Raw genomic sequence first — 25,992 nt, forward strand, 5'->3', positions numbered from 1 at the left:
AGGCTGTGACTGTGTGGGACTTTTATAGGAATCTACCCTGTTTTTTTGGGGTTTTTTTTTTAATACCTTCATCTTGGAACCCTCACTTCTCACGGATTATTCATCCACTCAGCAGGGAAGCGTATGGCCAGGAATGCCAGAGGCAAGTAAATATGTACATAACATCCCCTCCTGAACTGGAACCCTCCAAGCTAGATTTGGATGCGTCGAAAACCAACCTCTACTTTTTGATAGCCGACATTTCCTAAATTTCGAGACAATTATCTCCTTTGATTAGCAACACATATGCACACACACACACACACACACACACAGAAATTCTGCTCACCAAACTACGAGGGACTGTATTACGCCTGCGTGTGGATGTCAGCTCACAGGGGAGCTCATCAACTCCACTTAGGAACATGTTTCAGGATTGATTTCTTTCACTCAATTCTTCCTCGGCCCCTTGACGACAATTTAGTTTTCGCTAACTGTGTGCGGTAAAGACTCCCACAATGCCAACTGAGTCATATCTGTTGATAGTTGTCTAAATGCCCTCGATGATTCCTAACAGCAAAGGTTCATTCTATTACTGTAATCTAGAACTCTCCACCAGGAAACCGCTTAACTCTCTTTCCCTTTGTTTTTAACCTATAGGAGCTTTAGCTTGGGCCTGTCATTAACAATCACACATCATCACTGACTTATCAAAAGACATCAGCGAAAGTCCAAGATGAACACCTCCATGCAGCCAGTCTTGGTAAGCGTCTTGCTGGGCATTCTCCTGGGCTTGACCTCTCTGTGTGGCCTGACGTCTCAGCCGCCAGCTCAAGCTCTGGCCCAGGCTTCCGCCAGCAACCAGACAGCAGAGCCGTCTGCGGTGCCAGAGGCCGCACTGGCAACGCCAACGGCCGGTGAAGACAACACATTTCCTGCTGCCGGTAACCGATGCTGGGGTTATTATGACGTCATGGGCCAATGGGACCCGCCCTTCAACTGTAACGCAGGTATCTACTTATTCTGCTGTGGCTCCTGCTTTTACCGCTTCTGCTGCCAGTTCAAAATCCACAGCTTGGACCAGAATTCCTGTTCTAACTATGACACGCCCGTCTGGGCAAACACTGGGAAACCGGCCGCACCAGTCACAGAGGTCCACCAAGAACCAGACCGGGATCGGACCCACATGATCGTGTATATAATCTGTGGGGTGGTGGCCATCATGGTGCTGGTTGGGATTTTCACCAAGCTTGGGTTGGAGAAGAGTCGAGGAGGACAGACTGACATGACCAACTCCAGGTATGAAGTGAGGAAGGTGGATGAATGGGCGGAGAATAGATGATAATGAGCAGTCAAATCATTGTGAAACTGGTTGTATTTCATTTTATAATTCATTCCCGAACTGCTGGCTGCAAGATGGTTTTCTGATTTTTCAAGTTCAGGAACCAAAGGAATATGTGTCTTACAATAGAATGGCTAAATGTGTAGCTAATGTCAAATGGAAGATGCCATAGATGGCAGATGAATGTATCAACCCTGGTCATGTGTGATTCCATAGCTCTGAATTTGAACTTGAATTTAGACCCAGCTGTCACGGCGAAACCAATGACAAAGGCTGTTTTTTCTAGAAGAAAAGCCAAACAATTTCTGAAGAATTTAAATTATTTTCTCTTGTTTAGGTAAATACTAAAGTTAATAGTTTTGCACACTAGCCCTTTGCAACAACAAACACGTTAGCCTAAAATTTATTCATTCATTCATTCATTCATTCATCTTCTTAACCGCTTTATCCGTTACCGGGTCGCGGGTAGTGCTGGAGCCTATCCCAACAGTCTACGGGCGAGAGGCGGGGTACACCCTGGACAAGCCGCCAGTTCATCGCAGGAAGGAAGCCGGAGAACCCGGAGAGAACCCACGCAGAAACGGGGAGAACATACAAACTCCGCACAGATAGGATTCAAACCCCGCACCTTCTCTGCAGTGAGGTGACAGCTCTAACCAATACACCGCCGTGCCGCGCCATTGAGTCTTTTAACTAATCAAATGTTTAGTCTACAAAGTGTTGCAAAAATTGTGCAAAATGTTCCAAAAGAAAATTCCCAAATTGAAAATTTGAAGCATTTTGCTTCATAGTTTCCCCCTAAAACTAAGAATGAAGAACAGAAAATCCTTCACTGTGCGAGCTTTGATACAATGAATGCATTTTTGCTTTGTTATTGATTGCTATTGCTATCAACGGAAGTGAAGATTTGAGTAATTGACAAATCGTTGCAACACTAGTACACGTGTGAATAGATTTGCTTTGGGTGTATGTGCATATCTGCTTGAAGGTCAGCAGCTGGATAATGAATCAAGCCCAGAAAGTGATAATTGGTGTGATGTCTGCATGTCATCATGTGGGAGCAATGGACAATGATGGAGGAGGGGAGAGAGAGCGAGCGAGAGAGAGGGGGGGCGTGGATAGAGGTCAAACAGGAATCAGGCTCTATATAGGAGGAGTGAGGGCAAAATAATATTGCAGTTGTGTTGTGTTTTTCTCTGTATCGATGTAGCTGCCTCACATTGGCAGGTGATTGATTGCTGTGAACGATGAGAAGGGAGACGGGTAGTTTTTGGATGGCTGGAATATTGAGCGGCTCTGACGGGAGTGCAGCCAGTGGCTAATTCTTGTGCGGAGAACTGGGGTGTGTGTTGGTGGGGAGAGAGAGAGAGAGAGAGAGAGAGCGTCAGTCTATCGGGTGTTAAGAGTCGGGCCGTTGGGGTTGCTTTACAATCCTGTCATTACTGGATGTACCAAAGGAGGATGAGATGAGAAGGAAGTGGAGGAAAACTGTGGACTGAGCCACCAATAACGCGATTAAGGCTGGCAGCTCTTGGAACATTTTGTCCCCCGAGTCCCAGTTAATACTGGAATCAATGGTATGCTGTAGAGATTGTCTCCATCTAAAGGTCACGTTGTCAAACGCAACTCATGTTTCAAAGCATTCTTCTTTAGATTTCTTCCAGGTGACACTTCTGGATCATGATGCGAGGTAGATCTTATGGTGAGGTCATTGCACAATTTTTGTTCAAGGATTATAGGCACTGTTCTCAAAGATAGGAGCATAAATCATGTAATTGCAAATGATTTGGATCGGCACCAAAGTCTAATAGATCGATCCTTGTGCCAAACAACTAACCAAAGTCCGGAAACACGTTACATCTTTGGCATGGTAAATAATGGTACCCGCGCATCTAAGGGCTGGATATGGTTCATGTGGCTGCAGGCCAATCACATTGCAAAAATGGCTGGACCACAGGGAGTGTGGCCAAATAATGATGGGGATGAGGACTATATAGAGTCCATAAACAATAATGGTGCATCTCTGCTTGCTAGAAATCTGTGCTGTACTCAAAATGTTCCATCACACACTCAGACAAGGGCACAACTACACAAATAAACAAGTGAGGTGGTAAACAATGTATACAACTTCTTCTTGTCCTAGTTCAATTGTCTGCATTGCTTTCTTTCTAATGATGGTGTTATTTTCACTGCCGTGATGAAGTGGTTTTGTTTGTTTGTATTTTCCCTAAACCTAAGGATCAGGATTCAGTCACATCAGCAGGAGCAGAACATATAAATATTTAGTTACAGCTTTGGACAGTTCAGGGAAAATGTACTTTTTTAACTGCAGTTTGTTGCGTGGGTATCAGTTGCTTAGAAACTCACAATGTCAAAGATAATACAAGTTAAAATGAGCATCTTTTTACATTAATAACAACCAATACAATTATCTCGCTTTCCCAAAGGGGTCATTTTTCTGTATGACGATTATTGTCAGTATGTTAAATGCCTTTTACTAACACGATTTTGTACCATAAGTGTTAAATTTGGTCTACTCCTACTTATCTCTTGCCCTACTGAATTTTGAAATGAAGAATTGCCGCTTCCGAGACTAAAGTGATGTCAAAGGAAATGTGTCTGTGGGTTTCCAAGGCTCCTTTATGTCTGCTTTGCAGCAAATAATACTGAGCATAACAGGAGCACCTGTGCACCATCAGTCGCAAAGTGGAAGGGGTTAGTGACATGCACACACACACAACAGAACAAAGACACTACATAGTAAAACGAGTGAGAGGGATAAATAAGGAGAGAATAAAGGGATGGAAGAAGGCATTGTCAGAAACAGTGAGTTGGAGACCAAAACCTGCCCTCGTGCCTTGTTATTCACTTTGTACTTGCTGAAACTGGTGAAACCAGACGGTGAAAACAAGAAGCTGGTGAAAAGGATAGAAAGATGAGGAAGGGAGAGTTAGATGGAAGAACAATTTAGAAAAGAGAGCGAGGTCCTGATAAGAATTACAATTCTAATTTGCCATTTGTTGCCATTTGGCTTTACTGGTTTATGTTTTAGGACTGCTTTGCTGTTGAAGCTGAGATTACTGACTGAATTTCATTGCACAGAGTTTAAGGCCCGAGTGATAGTGAAGTGATATTTAAACATTGTGAGACCACTTTGTGTTTTGTAGCTGATTGGATGAGCCAAAGTGAAACAAAGAACTTTTACTTATCTTTGAGTGTGGTGAGTGTGCAAAAATATATCTCCGTTTGTGTGTGTATGTGTGTGTGTGTGTGTGTGTGTGTGTGTGTACTCCAAAAATAAATCTTTCCACAAAGCTGATAAGTTTGTAATGCCCTGAAAGCTTGGATCAGGTAATCGCAACAGGCAGTGGTGCAAAGATCTATGGTATGAAACAAGCCTGCACACAGACACACACACACACCTCCCATAACTAAACAATACCCCCCCCCCCCCCCCCCCCGCTGCTCCTCCCCCTCAACGCACCGCCTCTCACCTCCCAGGGGGCTGTTGGTGTTTTTGTTTTGCTCTCAGTCTGTCTGGTGCTGCGTCTGTCATGCAGAAAGCAACATTAAAAATGAATTATATCCTTTGATATTTAATTCAGCGAAGGGGAACCGATACGCCAAGTTAAGCTTTTCCAATTAATGACAGCTCACCTCATGACGTGGAATGAAGGTAAAAAAAAAAAAAGGGGAGACAGAGGAGGGGAAAACAAAGCGGGCACAAGGTGCCGACCGTCTGTATCAGTGAGAGTCAAATCTCTAGCGAACATGTTGATGCCCAAAACGCCGCTTTAAGACCACCATTCATGCTGTGGCTTGAATTAATCAGTATCCATTACTGACACCTCTACCTGGATGATATATAGCTGTGCCGCTTCTGAGCATGTTTGTTTGAGATGTGCCTTTCCATGTTCAGTGCTAGTTGCAGCAGTTAGTACTATTATTTCAGCATGAAGTAGCAGAAGTGTTCTGCAGTCAAAGAGATGCAGCGAACAAAGAGATGGTTGCAGATGTAGGTGATGAAATTCTGGACTCCACTGAGCCCTGAAGAAGCTGCACCTCTGCGGCAGACTTAAAGATTGGAGTGTCTGGTGAACTAAATAATCAATGATATACTGATCATGCTGAATTACAATGAACCCCAACAGATTGGATTTCTGAGCATCGTTGGCCTGCTTATTACCTCTAGGTTACTGAGGGATCTGGATTATTTTTTAGGAAATTTTGGGAACGGTACCAGGAACAGATGATATAATTTTAGCGACGATCCAGAAGAGATTCTGGTTTCTGGATCGCTTTGAAGGTTTCGTGAACATTGCAGTAAATGGAGCTTCTGAGATGCTGAGATGCTTAGCGGAGGTCTGCGCTCTCCGAGTGCTTTTATAGTTTTAAATATGTTAACATCAAGCATCAAGACTTTGGGTGGTCTGAGGATAGCTCTTCACCTTTCTAGTATATAATTATTCAAATAGAACATCACGCTTATAAAGTGATTCACATGATTGGTTGTCAGGATACGCAAATTTCAGACAGACGGAGAGATTCCTTTCATGGTATCAAGATAAAATAAAATATAATAGCGCATAACTAATCTAATTTCCAGGCATGAATTAATCTCGGTGTTCGAAAGGCACAGCATGAAGAGCCAGCATGGTGGTGTCTGGCTGTCATTGATACATGCAATAAGTAAATTAGGAATTTATTTTAAGAATTGGAATATGAGGTGGAGCCGAATTTATACACAGTGTTCATGTAAACACACACACACACACTTAGCATAACATCCCTCTCCCGGCCTACTTATCACAAGTGATCCCACTGAAGCACCATGTGTTCAAGGGCACAGGCGATTGAACGGCCCACTAGGGATCCATACGACCGTTTCCATTGGCGATTCTGCTCCAATACTGTATTGTGTTTCATGAACAGTGCTTTCTATTTCCTTTATTGTTCAGCCGCAGTGGTGCTTTTCATCACCACAGTGACAGTCGTTTAAGGCCAGAGATAAACGCAGGCACTCAACTTTCCAAAAAGCGTTGCAGGTGTGGAGGGATGAATCAAAGTTGTGTTTATTGTGATGATTTTTTTTTCATCATTCTTTCTTTCCACCCAGCAGTTTTGCAGTAATCTTTCTGACAGAAAGACAGACCGACAGACAGACAGAGCGACAGAGATGCAGACGCTGATGCTGCAACAATATAAAACAAATACAGTTAACTCAAATCAACAAGGAATCACTGCTTATGCCTTTTATTAGTCTCTGTACATATTGAATGAAGGGGTGATAATTGTTATAATATCTCAAATTGCTATCGCACCTAACAATATTGTAAACATTTTCTGATTGACTTAACGTGCATCCTATTCCTTCACTTTACCTTTGCACTGTAAAGCCCAATCCACAGCGGGCTGATGTCTTCTTTGGCAGTTGCTCCTCGCTGATTGCTGTCTTTTTTCCACCATCCTTAAGTTTTCTTTTACACATTTTGCCATTTGGAACTCTGCCATTTAAATAAAAGGCTTGAAGGATTTTAACCAGTGCAGTGGAAATAAACAAGACTGAGAAGCAGCGCAGTACTGGGTGATTTCTGGAGAGCGCATTTCAACAATTATTTTTATTCTAGTACTTGTGACTTTTACTACCACTGGTAGTAGTTCTGTACATATTCCGTGTTTCCTTGTTGCTCAAGCAAGTTGAATGAATTTACAAAACCAGACTTGGAATTTCTGAAAATAGCTGTAGAAAAGCTATTTAATATTCCTGAGGAAATATGCATGAATGAAAGCTTCGTGAGTGCTGTAAAATATTTTGTCACTCTTAGGAGGATAATGTCTTTATGTGTCACTCGCACAGCAGGAAAAGTTATCATGACATAAAATCGGTAGATTATCTAGGTTAGCGTTCCTTCGTGAAATGATGTCAGCTCATACTTCTGAAAGTACGTGTTTTGTGGTAATGTATACATTCTCTTTCTGTGCATACAGGCAGGACTTTTTATTATTTTTATTTTATTCATGCCCCATAGAATCAGCTGGATCAGGTCTGTGATGATTGTAACTCTGCACCTCACCTCATTGCAGCACAGATAAGTGAAACAGATTGCTGCAGTGGCCCTAAGCTCCTCAGCTCAACTGTTGCTGCAGTCCCCATGAGCATTCTGCTCTCCTGTTCAGTCTCTACCCCCCTTTTTTGCTCTACCTGTTTCTAGTTCCTTCATATTTCACCTCACGAGCTCATTGCAATAGCAGTTACAGTTAGGCCTACGTAGCTGCAGTAATTGTTGCACAATAACTTGATGGCTACTTGGGTGCATGAAGAAAAAGAGGGGATGCAGGACTTGAACCGGTCACTAATTTCCCAATTAATTATTTCTCCTTTATTTAATTAGATCACTATGATAGTGTCAGAATATAAATGGTGAAAAAAAGTCCTATGGTCCAAGTATTGTGTCAACCATAACATGTCTCTTTTTTTACATTCTAATTTAGACGTGCTTGTAGGTGGTTTTGTGGGAGGCTCTTTTGTTAATAAAGTTGTGGGAATAAGTTGCATCTTCCCCTTGTTTTTGCTAACTCATTAGCTCTGCGCTTACTGTGTGTTATACTGTGTGTCTCTGAGCATCTCTGTAAAGGTTGTCTCTCTGCATGGACTTTTTGGAGCAGGTCATCCAGCGCTGGTTCTATTTCCACTCCACTGGACCTGGTAATGGTCGAGTCCTTGGAGATTGACGGCAGATCCAAGTCTCTCTGACAAAAAATCAACCCTTTACTTAATATAGCTATTTGCTGGGGCTCACAACAGTAGCATCAATCTATCCATCCACTTATCTAAACTATAATTGCACAAAATGTACATTTGAATCATACAAGACTTTTGGGTGCTTTAAAAAAAAGTTAATTTTAGTAATTAAATTAATAGTAAATAGTAATTAAAATGACTGATGATAACTAACTTTTAGTGATCTGTTAACTTGAACTAGATATCTTTGGGCTAACTGCCTGACACCTGTTCAACAATACCAATAAAGTGCAGGTATTCGTCAACATTGTTGAGATTCATGAACACTAAACTAAGAAAGTGGCTTGAAATCAAATTTTCACCTGAAGCACAAATCCATCCATCTTCTTGTATCTCGCTATACACATTAACTTCAGACTGGTTTAGGCTGAATCCTGTTTCACTTGTATTGTATTGAACTCAGTAGCATCCACAACAACAACAACGTCAACAACACAGAGCTGTGTTTCATGTTTGCACATTTTTTTACATCAGGTTTCGTTTTTACGTTATACAACAAAATGTGCCTTTTGTGCATCTATGTGTGTGTCCACAATCTGACGATCAATAAAAACAAAGAGAGGAGCTAGAATCTGTAATTAATTCTGACGTGGACATGCGTGGTGCGTTTGAAGTGTCAGTTTAAATATGGTATCACAATTGTTCACAAAGCCTGGGTGCTCGGCAGCAGCAGGAGATGAGCATATCTTTGCTATCAGTGTTCTCAGCAGGATTATGTTTGTGCTTCTCACTCAGGATTCATTTGTCTGAACGATGAAATGAAAATAATCAAGATTCAAGCCTGCAGTTACTTTTGTTAATGACACAATCACGGTACAACCGGGGGAACTGCTGCCGGAGCCGCTGCGTTGTCTGGAGAGCCAGCAACAACCTTTAGCTCTAATATGTTACCTGCATCTTCCTAAGTACTTTGGGAGCCTCGCACTATTGCTGGAGACGATCCCAGTTTTCTGATAGTCCAACTGTCGACTCTTTGCAAGTTTTATTTTGTGTTGTTTTTCCAGCCCTATTAATGATGCCAATGCAGTGTCTTCAATTACTAATAATGCACACAACTGAATCATGCACTTTTGTTTGTGAAATAAATCCAACAATCTCGCCAAAATGGTAAAACTCAACGTGTTGACAGCAAGCAAGAAAGCAAGCAAGCAAGAAAGCAATCAAGAAAGGCTATTTTGATGTCTTACCCTTGAGCTGGAGTAAAAACAATAAAACACTCCCTGTGGACTGCTGTGAAATAACACAGTCGATGGGAAATGACAGGGGAGCTGAGATTTCTTATATCTACATGACAGCCATGATGGTTAAACTATAACTCACCTGATCCGTCCACTCCTCCCTCGCTGAAGTAATCGTTTTTTCAATCCATCATCTTCATCTCCATTTTGCCCTTTTCCCCCTTGACTCCCCTCCCTGATTGTTCTCCATCCTCTGCCTTCCCCTTCTACTGCACATTACGTGTTAATATGTAAGCATTGAAAAGCTGGACTTTTGCCCAAGAATGGGACAAAATCTTCCTTCTGTGAGCCTCAAAATGTACTTATACTGTATTATTATTATTATTAATGATATGCAAATCATGTTACTGCAATGAACTTGAATGTAATGCCAGTTCAGCTGTTAGCAGTTCTTACTATAGTAGCGGCACGCGCTTGAGTGTGTACCAATGGAGCACAGAGGATATGAGTCACACTGTGTACATTAGTCAGGTCAGTTTATTTGTATGTCACATTTAAATACAGCAAATACAGGATTGCCCATATCACAATATTAGACAAAGCAGGAAAACAAGTAAAGGCAGTTAAAGCACATTTAAACAAATAAAAGGACCTTAAGAACCAACAAAAACAACTGAGCCTTAAAAACAGGTTCAGACAAATTAAGACAGAAACACTGTACGTATATCTGGTAGGGCTCAATGGCCTAATGCAGTACTTCAGATAGAAGAAAATACACAAAATCAATGATGATTTATAGCTAATGTTATGCTGAATCCTCCGTGTTCTATGTCTGTGTTCAGACTGGACATAATTATCACTCCAAGAAGGAAAACCTTTTATGGAAAGACAAATCAATGCTGGAAATGCTTCAATGGACTTTGTGCCGCAGCCATCGTCATGTGAGAGGGTGACATCAGCCAAACTACACTGAGTGAGGCAATCCCTGCAGTATAGCGTAAATAACAGCAATATTTGCCTGTTAACGTTCAAGTTGCATGAAGGATGGACTAACCCCTGCTACACCAAGCCAGAAGGTAGCTTTGAGAAATTGTTGACCAATAAAGATTAACATGATATTTAATTTGCATGTAGGATACTTCCCTTATCAGGCAGTTAGTTTAAGGAAATGTGGTGAAAATGGACCGGAATTACCTCATGATTCTGTTATAGTGTGGACAAAAAAAAATCATTGTAGGTTTAAAGTCCAGATGAAACAGCGTTAGCCTGTGTTAGGATGTATTTCCAGATGACAGGCTGGCAGGGTGTTATGTGCTACTAAACCTGATTGATGGGTCTCCGCCATGGTGTGTTTTTATGGTGAATAGGAAAGGCTGAATAATTTTATTGCTTTGGAGTATATTGGGGCCATCAGGTAAGATACAAAGCCCCAATTGATCATGTAGCCATTATATAGATGAGAACATTAACCGTTCTTATTTAAGGGAAATCTGCAGTTTGGCCACACTAAAGAATATAGGCTTAGCTGCATTGATATTACATAATAATAATAATTTGACTCTTCTCTGCTGAGGACAAGATAAAAAAAAAGTTATGTTATTTCTCCAGGAAACATGGACAGTTCATTCCTTCTTTCTCCTCGGTTAAGGATTGAAAACATTGGCTACCACTTTTACCCGTAACCAATAAACCCAGCCCCAATGCTGCAGCTCAGTTGCATTGTTTAACCATACAGGCTCGGCATACTCCTTACGAAAGTGGAGCACAGAAAAATGGTTGCATAACGTAGGAGAGGAGAGGAGTGAGCGAGAGTGAGGGTTTGGGGGAAAAGAGAAAACATCAGAGAGAAAAATATGGAACACAAAGATAAAGCAAAAAGATGCATAGATGAGAAGGGCATTTGATTTATTTATGATTTAGTCTTTAAGTAAATCTTGAGAAAATCTCCTTAGTTTTATTGCAGTTTTTTTCCTCCAGAAACGCATTTCTGGTTGTTCCCAAGTCAAAGATTCAGATGAAGGTGACACGCCTCGACTAAATAATATGACCGCACAGGTGTATTTAAATTTAAGGTAAATGTAGCCTCTGGAATGTTGTGAAATCACAGGATAATAATACACGTCAAGTATGAGAAAGTATTCTAAAGAATACAAGACATTTGCTAAGAAATTGTTTGGTCAAAATTACATGATTTTGTATTTTTTTGCTAACAGTTAATATTTATTTTTTACCAACTGAATTGATAGGAGAAGTAGAAAATTCAGAGTGCAGGAAACAAACAGTTTGCCCAAGAGCTTCAGATTTTTTTCATCAAGATCCATCCAGCAGTTTTCACGTAATCTTTCTAACAGATAGACAAACAGACAATTGCCATCAAAAACCAGTAACCTCCTTGGTGGAGGTTATAATAATAGAATACAAGGACATTTCTATTTTCTATAACACAAAAGGACATTTCCTTTTACATACATTACTGAGCAATCTCCCCACTCCCTGTCTTTCCCCCAGCCCACTTTCTTCCAGCTCCAAGAGTGGATTATGCTTCAAAAAAAGCCATTTCTGCCTTGTTGACAGCCCTCAAACATTTCAGAGAGCTGTGCAGAAAGCAGGACAGAGCAGCCATCTGTATGCACACAAATGACAAGATAAATTGTACAGAACCAGGCAAATCATGAAAATGTGACGTTTTACACATTTTAACATGCTTGGAGGAGCAGTTGGTAATGCATTCTTCACACACCCCAACGCATTAGCCTGCCATAATTTACATGCATCTCCACAAATAATCTTGTGGCGCTGCTGACCCCTAGAAACAGTCTGCAGATTGAGTACACTCCTGTATATCTTCAAATGTTTAGATGAAATATAATTTTATACCTGGTGCTGGTAAATAAGGGCATAACAGCAGACAAAAAGAATATACAGCGCGTCACACAATTCACTCTGTGGAGAGTGCCTCCTGTGTTTGTGTGTTGACTGTATCCTCACAAATATGTGTACCCGCATTCATTTACACACTCGACCACTAAATATGAAATTAGCCACTTTCTGCCATTCCCTTTTGCTCTGTTTGTCTGCCTGCTTCCATTCAGCTCTATCTTCCACTTTCATCTAGAAGTGATGACTATTCCAGAAGTTTATGTCGTGCTAATATCTGCAGCCATTAAGTGGATTTATGGACCTGGCTCTTGTGAGAGCTATAAGAACCTTCCCAAGGCTCTCAGTTGATGCCCATATGCCTACCTAACTGGGTTTAATGTGCTCAGTCAGTTTGCTTTGCACAGAATTATATCAGTATTTTGACAATTCTATCTCAATCTACTAATTATTTTGGGGTTGGATTTCAAAGACCTGGTAAATATTTCTTAGAGGCACATGGGGGGAAGCAAATGGATGATTATTTGAAGCCATTTGAATGATGGTATGTGTAAAATACACCAACCATCTCCATTGCACATGCAATGAAAACAATAGTTATTATTTGTAGTATTCGATTACATTTATATTTTTAGAAAGTGACCACAGCAAACCAAATATATCTGCTTCTAAATAGACCCTGTGTAATGGGGTATGTTGTAAGCAGACACCTGATTTTAGCAGCATCATTGTGTAATGAGATGTGTGCACGGTAATGCAATATAACCTTCAAAGATTCAGATTCAAAATACTTCATTAAGTATCAACCGACTACAGAGACTGACCTCTACGCCTCTGAGGCATGAGGATGCTTGTTGGAATAATCACACGCTAAGAACACACTGAGAGGAGGGGGACAAACAATGGTCTTTGTTATTATTTGTACGTTGTGGTACGGTCCATATACGTAACTCTGGATCGAGGAATGATGTCGCACTAGAGTCAGAAAACAAGATTTACGTACTTGTACTAGGGGGGAAGTTAAAACAAAGGCCAATGTGATTTTGTAATAAAAACATAAGATAATTATCAATAGAGCTAAGAATGTATTTTGCTAAATTACATCTCATCTTAGTTTAGACAATTTGTTTTCATGCCGCGCTAGTCCTAATGGACCTGCATGGCAATGAAACAAAAAATAGGTTTTTTTCTGAGTTTGCCAGTCTGTGAAATTCAGCAGAGGCTAGTGTAGCTAAGCCGTGTCTCTGCTGCGCCTGCGTTGCCTTCAGTGGATCCAAAGTTGAAATCTAATGCATGGGTACATCCTGGATGAGCGAGTCACTGTGAATACCCTCTCCATGATGTGTGCTGGGCATGACGTCTGCGCCAGTGGTACACTACTCCGTTCAGAGTACGAGCTCCGTTGAAGATGATGCTTTCGACAGCTCATCATAACGAAACGTGCACACAGATTTGGTTTTTATCTAAAGCCTTCATCTGGAAAGTTTCTAAAGTGTTTAGCTCAGTGAGATCTCTCGCTGGTTATTTTGTTAGTTACATTTAATACACCCAATCAAAATCTGTGCTTGCATAAATAAATTGGGGTCAAACTTTGAGGTTCAATTGATTTTGCATCAAATAAAAAAAATCAACAAGTTAAATGTCACAGATTAATCATGTGGCAAAATATTTAAACAGTTGCTCCACCATTCAGACAAGACACAGATTTAATGCTTATGAATGATAAAATCCTGCCTACATATACAATCTAGTTCCCTCTTCTTTTTGACACAAAGCATATTCAGTTAAGATATGTGCACAGAAATATAGACGAATTAAAGCATTAACACAAAGAACCAAACCGGTGACACAGAGCGAGAGTAAGAGGGCTGGTACAGAGGGGGTTCTGAGCAGAAGCTACAAGTGTGTGTGTGTGCATGTGTGTGTAAGTGAATCAGAGGACAGTTTGTCATGTAGCTGCTCCACAGCTCTGATCCAAGCTGACAGGTGAAGCTAAGCGCAGCTAAACAGCACACATAACAGAGGAGGGAGAGAGAGAGAGAAAGAGAGAGAGATAGAGAGAGAGAGAGAGAGAGAGAGAGAGAGAGAGAGAGAGAGGCAGTGGAGATAAGGGGAAACTAACGGAGAACAAAATAAAGAGAAGATCGAGAGTGTGGGAGATGAGAAAATGGGAATGGACGTAAACTAAATGTGAGAAATACAGGGAGAGTTTGCCGAGTTGGAGCCCCATTAAAAGAGGAACAGGCAAACTAGAAAGGAAGACAAGTAGATGTGTGGAGGAGAGAGAGAGAGCGCGGGTGAATCTGAACAAAGTAGATGGCTTGGGAAAGAAAATAATTGAGATAAACTGGTGAAAGCGATTGGTTAATTGGTATTTTATCAAAAGAGTAAACTAAGCTTGTTAATTTTTCCGTCCATCACTCCATTAATCTCTGCCGCACTCTTTTCATCGCTCCCTCCTGTCCTCACGACTCTCATCAGGATGTGGACATGAAAACTGGTTTCATTGATCAGGGGATTTTTATTCTCAACAATTGTATAATGTGATTAAAAAACAGACATTGTTATCTTAATTAAGAAATTGACGATAGAAACTATTTTTCATAAATCTTCCAGATTTTCTTGAAATTATATTACTTCAATATTTGCTTGTAGGTACATTTCACCACCATTTCCCGTCACCACATTTCTGATGTTGGGGCACAGAAAATCTCTTGGTCAATTCTACGGAAAAGTGAATGTTTGTTGAATTCATGAAAATGATATTCGGAAAACTAGAAGGTGAGGGCTGTCAAGTATAAAGAGAGACAGGATAGATTTGGAGGACAAATAAAGACAGGCATCAAGAATAAATTGGCTCTCATGAAATGGATCGTTTCAATAAAGGGGAAAGGAAGAGAAAAAAAATTAACGTGTAAAAAACGATGCAGACAAAGATAGAGTTTGAGTTAACAGAGAGCGAGAGAGAGAATTCCGTAGAAATAGTCAAGTCAGACAGGTTGATGGATTGGAGTCATTGATGTGACCCACCCTGTAGCTTTGCACTCACTCACACGGAACCGAGCTTTGACATTCTGAACACTCGTGTGCGAGTGCTTTTGTGATTTCATGACAAATGACGATTGACTGTGAATCCTGTGCACCCATTAGTGGATTATAGCGCGTTGCGGGACTGCCCTTGCACCTTGTGTTCACCAACGTGTATGTGCTCGTGAACCTTGCGACAGACTACATATTGCAAACATTAAGTGATGCCGCTTTGCAAGGTTGAACTTTGAGCCAAATGCAGTGTGAAGGGAATTCCTATGCTTGAGTGAATGTATGCTATGAGCTAAACATTGGTTGACACCTGACTCCCTCGTGTGTTGCGCCGAGTTGCAACACTTTGCAGTGTTGCTTTGTGTTGCGTTGCATTGAATGTATTGTCTCACGTCAAACAGATACGCACCGGCTTGTTCTGCGTGACAGCGATGCAGCTACAGTGATCAGACAAGTTTAAATTAGTCTTTGAAGAGCAACTCAAGAGCAGAGAAAAGACAACGCACACAGTTGGTTTTATTGTCAATTTAGATGCAGTAGAGTGGCATCAGAAAATGTTGTAAGACTTATTGTTAACCCTATAGTGTCAAGCTAGTAATATTGCAAATTACTGTAATCTCTATGCAATCGGTTGGTATTTAACCAAGATACCGACACAGTAAGCACTTGATTTTCAAAACAAATAAAGCATGATATTTGACAAGTTCCTTGGACACTTGATACCTGGGAAAGTCTATTTCAAATTAATGATGGATGGTGATGTGATCATAGCATGCAGAATTGCCGCATGTTATCAATAACATCAAAGGCTTCACAGGATGCATAATATGCTGCTGACAATGTGTTCATGTACGTCTGTGTGTATTCATGTGTTTGGTTATGTCTGCGTCACTCTGATGAACGTCTGGGAACAAATCCCTTGAGGAGAATAAATGTGTGTGTGTGTGTGTGTGTATGTGTGCACTTTGTTCCAAAATGAAGATGAACCAAAAATAATATGTGCATGTGGTGACTCAGACACTGACATATGGTATTTTCCGTGACATCATCTTTAGCAGTGCTGCATCCTCATCCCTTGAGATCCTTCCAGCGATTGGTTTGGTAAGGAAATGACCAAATTTAAATCATAAAAATGTATTTTAATTAATTGTTATTTTCATTGGCTGGTTCCCCCCCGAAACAAAAAAGATCTCTGATCTGAGACTGAAATTTCCCATCCATTTAAATAATATTCCAAACAATTAACAATAACATGAAGGCATTCAGAAGGTTCAATATTGATGTTTGACAGTAATATTCATCCTTAATGTTAAATGAGCCTGCCCCACATTCTATTCTTTAAATATTATTGTGAGTATTGAAGCAACATATGTTTCCTAAATAGATCCAGATGCAGTGTTTTGGACTTAAACTCTTCCTATCTCAGGGTTTGCACAAAACACCAGATCATGTAAGAGACTCGGCATGAAAACAGAACAGGCCCTGGCACTGCAGGCGCTCAGCCCTGCCAACAGACATTATTTGGCAGCTGTCAGCTCTAATAGGAGTATAGCTGGGTGGGAGACAGATCCAGGCTCTGCACCAAGCCCACAAGGGTGCACTATCTGGCAGCTACAACACATCAGCATTTCTGATGAGTACATGTGTGTGCACACCTAAGAGTGTGCAGGTATGTCAGAATATCGGATGCGTCATACCACATGAGAAGACGCTACCACTTGTGGCACCACAGCATCCCTTTGGCTGGCTTTGATTGTATTAGTGTGTGTTTGTGTTTGTGTTTGTGCGTGTATGTGTGTGTTGCCTAAATGACAACCTTAGGGGTATAGCTGGTTAAATTGTGCAAAACTAAATTTGTTCCAACTGGATGTGAGTCGCTATGTCCATTTTCTACCATTTCACATCTGTGTCACTGAAAGCTGCCATTATGTTTTGCCATTTTGGTCAACGTACATTTGATCAGTTTGTCATTCGAGTACAAAATGCTGTTAACTTTGACAATACTTAATTGTTCACATCAACTCAGTTTATGTAACAGCCAGACTCTTATAAAAGGCTGCAATGAACAGTCTCTGCAGCAATTATGACAGATAATTAAACTCTACTTTAATGTGTTGCTCTCCAATATATAATATTAAATAAGTAGGTGGAAAATCAAAAGGCCACAATAAAAAATACTATTTGGTTTATTTGTTTTTCCTTTGTGTGTTGAGGCTAACATTTCTGATGAATAGTGAAATACAGAGAGAAAACGTCCCACACTCCTGAACTCACATATACCCTCTTCACTGGCTCACTTGTTCATTTAAAAACTCTCTCTCTCACACACACGCACACACGCACACACACACACACACACACACACTCAGTAACCTCTCTAAATTACTACCCATGAGAATTAAAGGGTGAGTCACTCCAGTGTGGCGTCAAATAACTCCCTTTAGGCAAACACTGTAGGTAGGAAACAGGCACTGTGTATGTGTGTGTGTGAGGGGTTCTGTCTACGTGTCTGTCTATGCAAGCATCGTCTATTTGCCTGCATGTGTGCCTGCATTAACATGTCGTTTTGTGTTTATGCAGGTTAGTTGCAAATGCAAGCATCACACAATCGTGCAGCAACGCAGATGAAAACAGCAGGGTTACGCCTCTGTGTTCAGTCGCTTGCTAGGTTACGGACCCCCGGAATTATCTGTAGGGGGGGGGGGGTTGTAATAAAAACTAACCCACTGTGACAGTGAGGAGGGATTCAGATACAAATGCTGTGTTATAAACCCAGGAGAGGAAATTTGTTCTCGTGCACCAGTGTCTGTTTGCGCGCCTGTGCGTTGAACAACCTAGAATGTTTTATTCCGTGACTGTAGGGTGTTTTATGTTTTGGCCACTTTATATTTAGCATGAAGCACAGACAATTGGAGGAACAAAACATTGCATGTTTCATCATAGAATCCGGAGCAGATGTGATGTTGCAACAAATTCAAACTGAATGGTCAGGTCTCACAGTTTGGGACCCTCCCTCCTCTCTGCTGGACCCGGCAGGTATTGCAAAATATCTTTGGAACAGTTGGCTGCAAATGTAATTTTATTACTGTCCACTTTCTCAAATTTACATTGCAGCAGCAGATTTTTATATGCAAGCAGGGTGATGACTTCATTGTGCTGGACTCACAAGCTCCCTTTTAGACTATTTACTACAAACCAATAGGCACTAACATCAACTCATAAAGGGAGCCTTCGGATGAGATGCTGTGCTGGAGAGATTACTGTGGCAGAACAGTGTTTAAGGCAGTAGAGAGCGTACATTACAATTACCCCATGAAACTGTCAAGTCTAAGTATGCCAGACTTCTTCATTTCATGTGATCTTCATTTTGGGCATCAAAGAAAGGAACATCTGCACCTCTTGAGCAATTTTGGTAATCATGACCAAAAATTAGGATCCCCATAGTTTAAAAAGGGTGGCCATGCTTTTCTGCTGTGCAGGATCTTCCATGTCTGCTACAAGCTGATGCTTGTCTCTGACCAATCTGTGTTGTTTTTAGGTCACCATTAAATACATTGTTCCAATATTATCCATTTTATTCCAATAGCTTCCACACTAGAAGAATATATATCGAAACTTTTTTTTTGTATTGGGAGCTCTTCATTGCTCTTAAAATATCACATTTTCTTAGACAATTATTTTATAGAAATGTATTTTAAAAGAATGTTCTAGCAGTATTATCGCTCTCCTCTTCTGATGTCTGTATTTTGAACTTAGAACAACAATATCACAGTGCTGAGCTGTCAAGGTCTAATCAAGTGGGAGAAGTGTCACCCCTGAGTGTGCTCATGCTGCCAGAATATCAGCGCAATAATTAGAGACTAATCATTTTACTATAAACGTCTCGAAGGATCGCTAATTTCGCTTGACTGAAAAGGTCCCATAATGTTAGATGGCTGACGCCATTTGAAGCAATTACCACACGTGTTAAATTATTTCCCTGGGAAGTATAGTCAGATTTATTCACTGGGCTCGCTTCATTTATCACTGTTATACTTTAAGCAGCTTTTCTGCTGCTGAGCATTTTACATTTGTGTTTTAATAAACCAAATTCATGTTTCTTTACACTTGTTTTTTTTTCTTAATCAGGACAATGTTGAGCATGTGGTCGTTAAAGCCTTTTAAATCAGGTCAAAAGGTAAGAAGCTGAGAGGGTTGAGACAGTTCAGACAGGACGAGAGAGAGAGTGCAAGAAATGAACCAGGAAAGGAATGATAAGAGGGTCAAAGAAGCCACGCAGGAAGGGATAAAGGGCTTGTAACTGATGAAAAACATGAAGGGGGTGAGATGACTAGAGGGGGTTAAGTAAGCCAAAGAGTTGAGAAGATAAGAAACAATAAGAAGAGAATGTTTCCAGGAAGAGAGAGGTAGAGATAGAACAACAAGTGCTGAACAATGTTGCTCATTCTGGAGGGGCTGGGAGTTAAGAGACACACAGGGTGGGAGGGGAGGCAAGAGACTGCGCAGCTTCAGTTTGCTTTATTGCCACCGAGCATGAAGGGAGAAGAAGTAATGGAATTGAAGTGGACAGTTACTTATGAGATGAAAGAGACGTAGGTTGGCGCGCAAGCAGAAAATGTAATAGGCAATTGAGATGCAAGCATGTGTATGCTTTCCCACGGCACGTTCCCTCCTTACTGGTATGAAGAAACCTTTTTATTTTGTTTTTTAAAGAGTATTTATTCTCATTGCATTTCAAGGCACTATTTTCATCCATGTAAATCATTACATTTGCCTTATGTCAAATCTCTACTCTTGTACCTTTGATAATAAATAGAATTATTGAGTTTGGAAACAAATTGCACATTAAGGGTCAGGAGAGATTTCCTATCAAAGCAGAATAGTTCTGAAATAAAGAACATTTTGGTGGAACTGTTACGCAGGGTAGGTTTTGCTGAGACGGTTGTTTTTCAGCAACACTCCTTTTCACATTCACACCAGGGAGCTGTCAATGTAGTACGATAGCAAATCTGCCGGCCGCTGTGCAGCTCACTGAGCCAGCTGAAGATTGCTTAATGGTAAGAGTGAAAAATGTGTCAGGGGAGGAGAGCAACGCAAATTTCTCCTTCCCGAAACCTTTGATTTTGTGCAAAGGCGTACGATTATTCTGTTCTGGAATGAAGAACACAATGCAGCTCTTCTATCTCATCAGCAAACTCATTTTGGTGACAAAATATCCATCGTGCTATATATTATGTAAGAAGATTATGCATTAAGCATGACAACTATTATTATCATTATTATTTAGTGTTTACTTGAATCTTGCAATGAAATCGACTCACAGTCTGCTGCTTGTAAGATGAACACAGTCCCAGTCCTTGTTTTGCAGCTGCAGGATCTTTATGAACCTTAAAAAAAGTTAAATTGCCATGTAGAAAGACCTTTTTCTGTCTGTGTTCCAGTTTTAAGGAGGCATCAGAACTTGTTCAAAAGCGTCAAACAGTAAAAGTTGGCAAGACAGAATGTTGTTAATATTTTATTCATGCTCCCAGTTGGCATCCATCCATCGGCAGACTCATCCTCAATTCCTCTTCAATTCAATTCAAGCATTTTCCTTTTGGGTTTGTTTTGAAAGATGCGAACAATTCGTTCAAAATGTCTCGGCATCGGCAGGTTGTTTAAAGTGAATTAAGATTGATGCAGATTGAATCGGTTAAAACACTATCTGTTTTTATTCTTTTGACTATTTCCTGTCAGATCTCTCTAGTGCTTGTTCAGCCCTCTTTGTTTCTTTTGTTCGATATTGACTACTGAAGTTACATTTGTAAGACATTCTGTGGAGTCTTTTTCTACTTTTCATATTGCATTGGTAATATTTTAATAATCTTTCTAAAATTGTGTTTCCCTTCCTCCTGTTAGGACTCTGACGGAGCTCCTTAAGCAACCAGGCGAGGCAGGAGGTGTGGATAGAACCGGGCTTCATCACCCTATAGGGACCAATGGCATTTCAGTCAGGGCACTACGGTCCAATAACGGTCAGTGCTCGACGTGTGTGTGCCCGTGTATCTGTCTGGGTTTACATGCAACAACAAAAGTATTTTTAAACTATTTATTGGAGCCGTTTCGACCACAATCTCACTATTTAATCCTTTCATCTTAGTGAGCTATGAATGATTCATCTATAATGGAGCCATTTATTATTATTATTGTTCCAGCTTTAACTGTTTTATTACTTTTACTGACCTGATTAAGGCTTCAACACGCTTACTGAGACACAGAATCTATAATTTCTTAAATTATCTCTTTATTTTCAGTTTAGCTGATTTTCCTCCAGAGCATTTGGGAAGCTTGGTTGTACAGTGACCTCCCTAATCACACGTCAGACACAGTGGGGATTAATGGAGAGGACAGTATTGAATGACACCCCTTCATGCCCCTTATTTGACATACAGTAATACCTTGACATATTATAATTCGTTCCAGGACCGAGCTCGTAACGCTAATCACTCGTATGTCAAATACATTTTTCACATGTCTCGGAACACTCGTATGTCGAGGTATAACTGTACTCAAAACACGACACGTTGGCACTGAGCTCACAAGACAGTGACGTATCCCACCTGAGAGCATTCATGCCCACATAAACAGATATTTTTACAGACTCATTACAGCCAAAGGTGCATGTGTTTGAATTCTGAAGACTATACCCCCTAAAAGTGACACACACAAAACATTCTCTTCTACTGTCTTTATGTGGAGCACAAAGACATTCATACATGTCATGTGTCATTCATGGGTTAGGAGGGCCGGGGGACAGAAAGGTCATATTTAATTAAGATGTAATTAACCCGTGTTCCAGCTCCAAACCCACAGAGGAGAGGCAGTGGGACCGATCTGTCTCTCTCTCACACATACACTATATATAACCCTGTGCTTCATCTGTGAATTGATATTAGGATTAATGGGTACCATCTATTTCCTGGGGACACATTTGTAACAAGAGCGATGGCATGCTTTGTTGTCTCACAATTTGGCCCTGGTCGTTTGACATCGCAGCAATAATAAAGTCCAGTTACTGTTCAAAGCAGATCTAAAGCCATATGATATCGACAAAGACAATTCACTAATAACTTCTTTATCCAAAATACAAAAATTCAATTAATAAATTATTATAGCATAAAGTTTCCTTATTTCTCATTGTCTATAATTCACCCTCTCTCTTAGGCATTATTTATTCACCCATACAGACAAAAGGCATCTAAGCTAAGGCATTGCCGGCTACTTTCATCTTCCCACAGTTGCAATAAACAAGGTTTTGGCCTGTTTTCACCCCATACTGAGCTTGTTAGGCTGCTTTCTTCTGTCGTCTTCCCTTGCTCTTTCTTTATTCCCTGCCCTCCCAACCCCAACTCATTTCCTGCATAAACATGCATCCACCCAGGCATGTTTAGTGTAGAGAATAGAATAGAAAATGTATAAAATAATAAATTTAAAAAAAGGCATGTATGCAGTACAACATCGCATGACACTACACTATTTTGGCTTTCTTTCTTTTGACTTTCTTATTTTTATTTTTGATGGATTCTATTTCCACCAAACTTACGGGAAGCATGAGGCATATGCCATGAAAGAAATTGATCAGCATTTTTTTTTAATCAATTACACATAAGCTGCCCATAGGCATTTCATTAAATTCGATGGAGGAGAGGGACATGTGCCAAAAATGGGATCAAAGGCTGGTGATTTCTAACCCTGAGGAGTCAGACAGATGTTTAAATGGAACTCATGTCTCGTTGGAAAAAAATGGACCCTATAAGATCCAGCACACATCTGGATCCAAGTTATATTCCAGTCAAAATACTACAATGGTGCTAGCTTTACAAGACACACAGACAAAATTACAGGTACAGTTTTATCTAGGAAATCTTTGTAGCAAGGAAGACGACAGCGAGGGTCAAAAGTACTACAGGCAAGAGTCCCAGACTTTTAAAAAAAAGTAGCTTTTCATTGGCAATGCATCAAATGATGTTTGATCAAATTATCATGTGACTTACTATTGCTTTAAAGTGTTGTCACATGATGCGGAAATTTAACTGCCTTTACTGAGGCTTGTGTTCTCGGATTTGTATCGTTTTTTTAAATATAGCTTCTTTTTGTTTCCTTTCAGACAGCTGTAACTGATGTGTCGATGTGCACGTAATCAACACATATTACAAGAGAGGAAAGAGCAGCAGGAAAGGTGTGAAAGGTGTGAAAGAATGGGAGAAAAAAAAAAAGACGGAATCTACCCAGGATAGAGAGTGTGTGTGTCGTGCTGAATGAGGGTAAAGGTGATGACAGTCTGGGACAATGATGATAAAGCCATCCTGCCCCTGCAGTGTCAGCTGTCAACACGTAATCACCTCTTAATTAAACGTATTTAATCCTTCAGGCCATTTGTACAAAAAGAGGGAGAAGCTGACAGTAAAGCAGAAATTATGTTTGAGTGGAAGAAAGAAGATGGGTCAAAATCCTCAAACGAATGAAACAAGCACACTTTGAGGATCAATTTTTGTGTTTTGTGCTAAAACGTTTGGGAATTTTCCAGGGTGAACATCTTCTCAACTGCTGAATCAATTTTGGTAAACGTTTCTGTGTCTCAATTTTCAGTGGATGTTTAAACTAAAGATAAGACTATTGTGCATTAGTGGTTCACAATTTTGATTACGTTTCTATGCAATGTTTTCTCGACTAATTTATAGAACAATTAAACAAGCTGAAATATATATATATATAATGAAACAATTATCCTGTTAAATGATGATAAAAATACACTGAAAAGGTTCTGGGTACTTCTTATCAATGACATCTGCTAAATCCTCATGTTTATTATCTGACAAAGAAAGACTTATCTGCCTTTCACTGTTTTCCGGTGCTCATTTCAAAAGGCGCAGAAATATTCAATACGATGTAAGGGATGAATTAAGGCACAAAAGTGGCAAGATATTGGACTGGCATATTTGAGAAAATAAAAAAGTAGAAAACAGAGAGAAAAAGGAAAAAGAGGGGGAAAATATTGAAGCAGAGTATAATGACTCAATCAGTGAAAAAGTAAAATAAGGGAGAGGTACAGGTGGGAGGAGATGAAATTACTGAGCCAGGGAAGGGCAGAAACAGTGAGTGAAGAAGGGAAGGAGAGGGGAGGGGAAAATATAAATTAATGAAAGGAATAAGGTAAGTATAATAAAGGAGAATAAAAGGAGGCATTAGATCAAGGCAAGAGTGAATACAGTGTGTGAGAAAGCACTGCAGATGAGTGAGTGGGGGACAGGAAGACAAAAAAAGTGAGAGAATGAAGGAAGGATAGAAAGAGAGAAGATAGAGAGAATAAATAGAAGAGACACCATGCTGCTAGCTGCAAGGGGGGCAGCTGGTCAGCTGTTTAGTGTTCTGGTGTGGAGAGCTGTCCTAAGGACAATCACCCTACTCTAAAAACACACACACACACACACACACACTCCTGTTTCACAAATAGCCAGCAGACAGTATGGGGGTTTAAAGGGGATGACATAAGATGTGTAGTGGTGAGGAATATAGCTGGGATCAAGAATAGTGAAGACAAGCTAGATAGAATAAAAAGGAATGCAACTTGGGAGAAATGGTAATAAGAAAATGTGGCAGGGGAGGAGAACAGATTGCATGGAAGAAGAGCAAGAAGGATAAGAAAGGAAGATGGAACGCTGAGAACGGGGTAGTTTTCCCAGATTACCTGTAAGAGCAGCACAACTCTGCTCTATGTCATCAAATATCAGGCGAAGTCAGAGCCATAGTCGTCATCACTGACAATAGTTAGCACAAAGCATGCTGTTTGGTGTTCTAGGCAAAGAACAGACAAACCAACAGCTGCAAAAACATAATGCATAATGATGAATATTTGGGCTGTCCCACGAATACACATGCACACATGCTTTATTCATCAAACCTCTGAGATAACCTTCAAACTAACAGCCCCCCCACGTCAGTGAAGGGACTTCATTTTCTCTTCTGAGATGTGAAAGGATTTGCATTTGTGGGGCATAATTTGCATGTTACTGGCCTGCAAGAGAAAGAAAAAAGTATAAACACCAGAGTAAGAGGGGGAGGAAGAGAGGCTGAGATGGAAGAAGGGAACTTAAAAAGGAGGTACAGTGGGAAGGGAAAGGCGAGACAAAGAGTGTGTTTGATGCAGGGAGCTGCAGAGAAGAAAAGATGGTGGAGGAGGGAGATGGCATCGGTGTAACATTGAAATCAAAACAAGGAAATGAGTATCATGGGAACCTGCGAGACGAGTGCTGAGTGAAAAAACGTTGTATGGGCAGGCTGCTGGTGTGTGTGTGTGTGTGTGTGATTATGACAGCATCTGTGCAGGGAGAAAGTGTTTGTTTATGCGCCCTTCATTTCTGTAGATCATCACAACTATGCCACATGGGGCTAGTGCCAATTATATTCCCACTGAGAACAACATACCAGCAGAGAGAGATGAAAGTTCTTCATACAAGCATTAACGTATGCACTGATGCATTATCCTACTGAAGGGTAATCCAGTTATGTGCTTCCCATTATGTGTTTGTGACTGGCAGGACCCGAGGTCAACACATCTGTTGACTGCTTTATGGGACTATTTATTCTCATTCGTATCTGGCAGGTTGAGCATCAGCACAAGCTGGTTAAACACAACCCAAATATTTCCCCTGCAGTCCAATCAAGACTTCATTCATCCTTCCATTTGATCCCTTATTATGTCATTTTAAGTTTTCTCCTCGCCTGCTTTTAGGGAA

General features: G+C 40.5%; 1 protein-coding gene across 1 annotated transcript in view; it reads left to right on the plus strand.

Moving 5' to 3' along the window:
• The first annotated feature begins 715 nt into the window (after positions 1-715).
• LOC137913926 (protein shisa-8-like) overlaps positions 716-25,992 on the plus strand; it is a 44,316-nt gene continuing 19,039 nt past the window's right edge. Inside the window, exons 1-2 of the mRNA XM_068757546.1 lie at positions 716-1,278; positions 21,116-21,231. Of these exons, the coding sequence (XP_068613647.1) occupies positions 716-1,278; positions 21,116-21,231 (679 nt within the window). The remainder of the gene's footprint in view (positions 1,279-21,115; positions 21,232-25,992) is intronic.

The sequence above is a fragment of the Brachionichthys hirsutus genome, unplaced genomic scaffold, assembly GCF_040956055.1.
Source record: "Brachionichthys hirsutus isolate HB-005 unplaced genomic scaffold, CSIRO-AGI_Bhir_v1 contig_850, whole genome shotgun sequence".
NCBI lineage: Eukaryota > Metazoa > Chordata > Actinopteri > Lophiiformes > Brachionichthyidae > Brachionichthys > Brachionichthys hirsutus.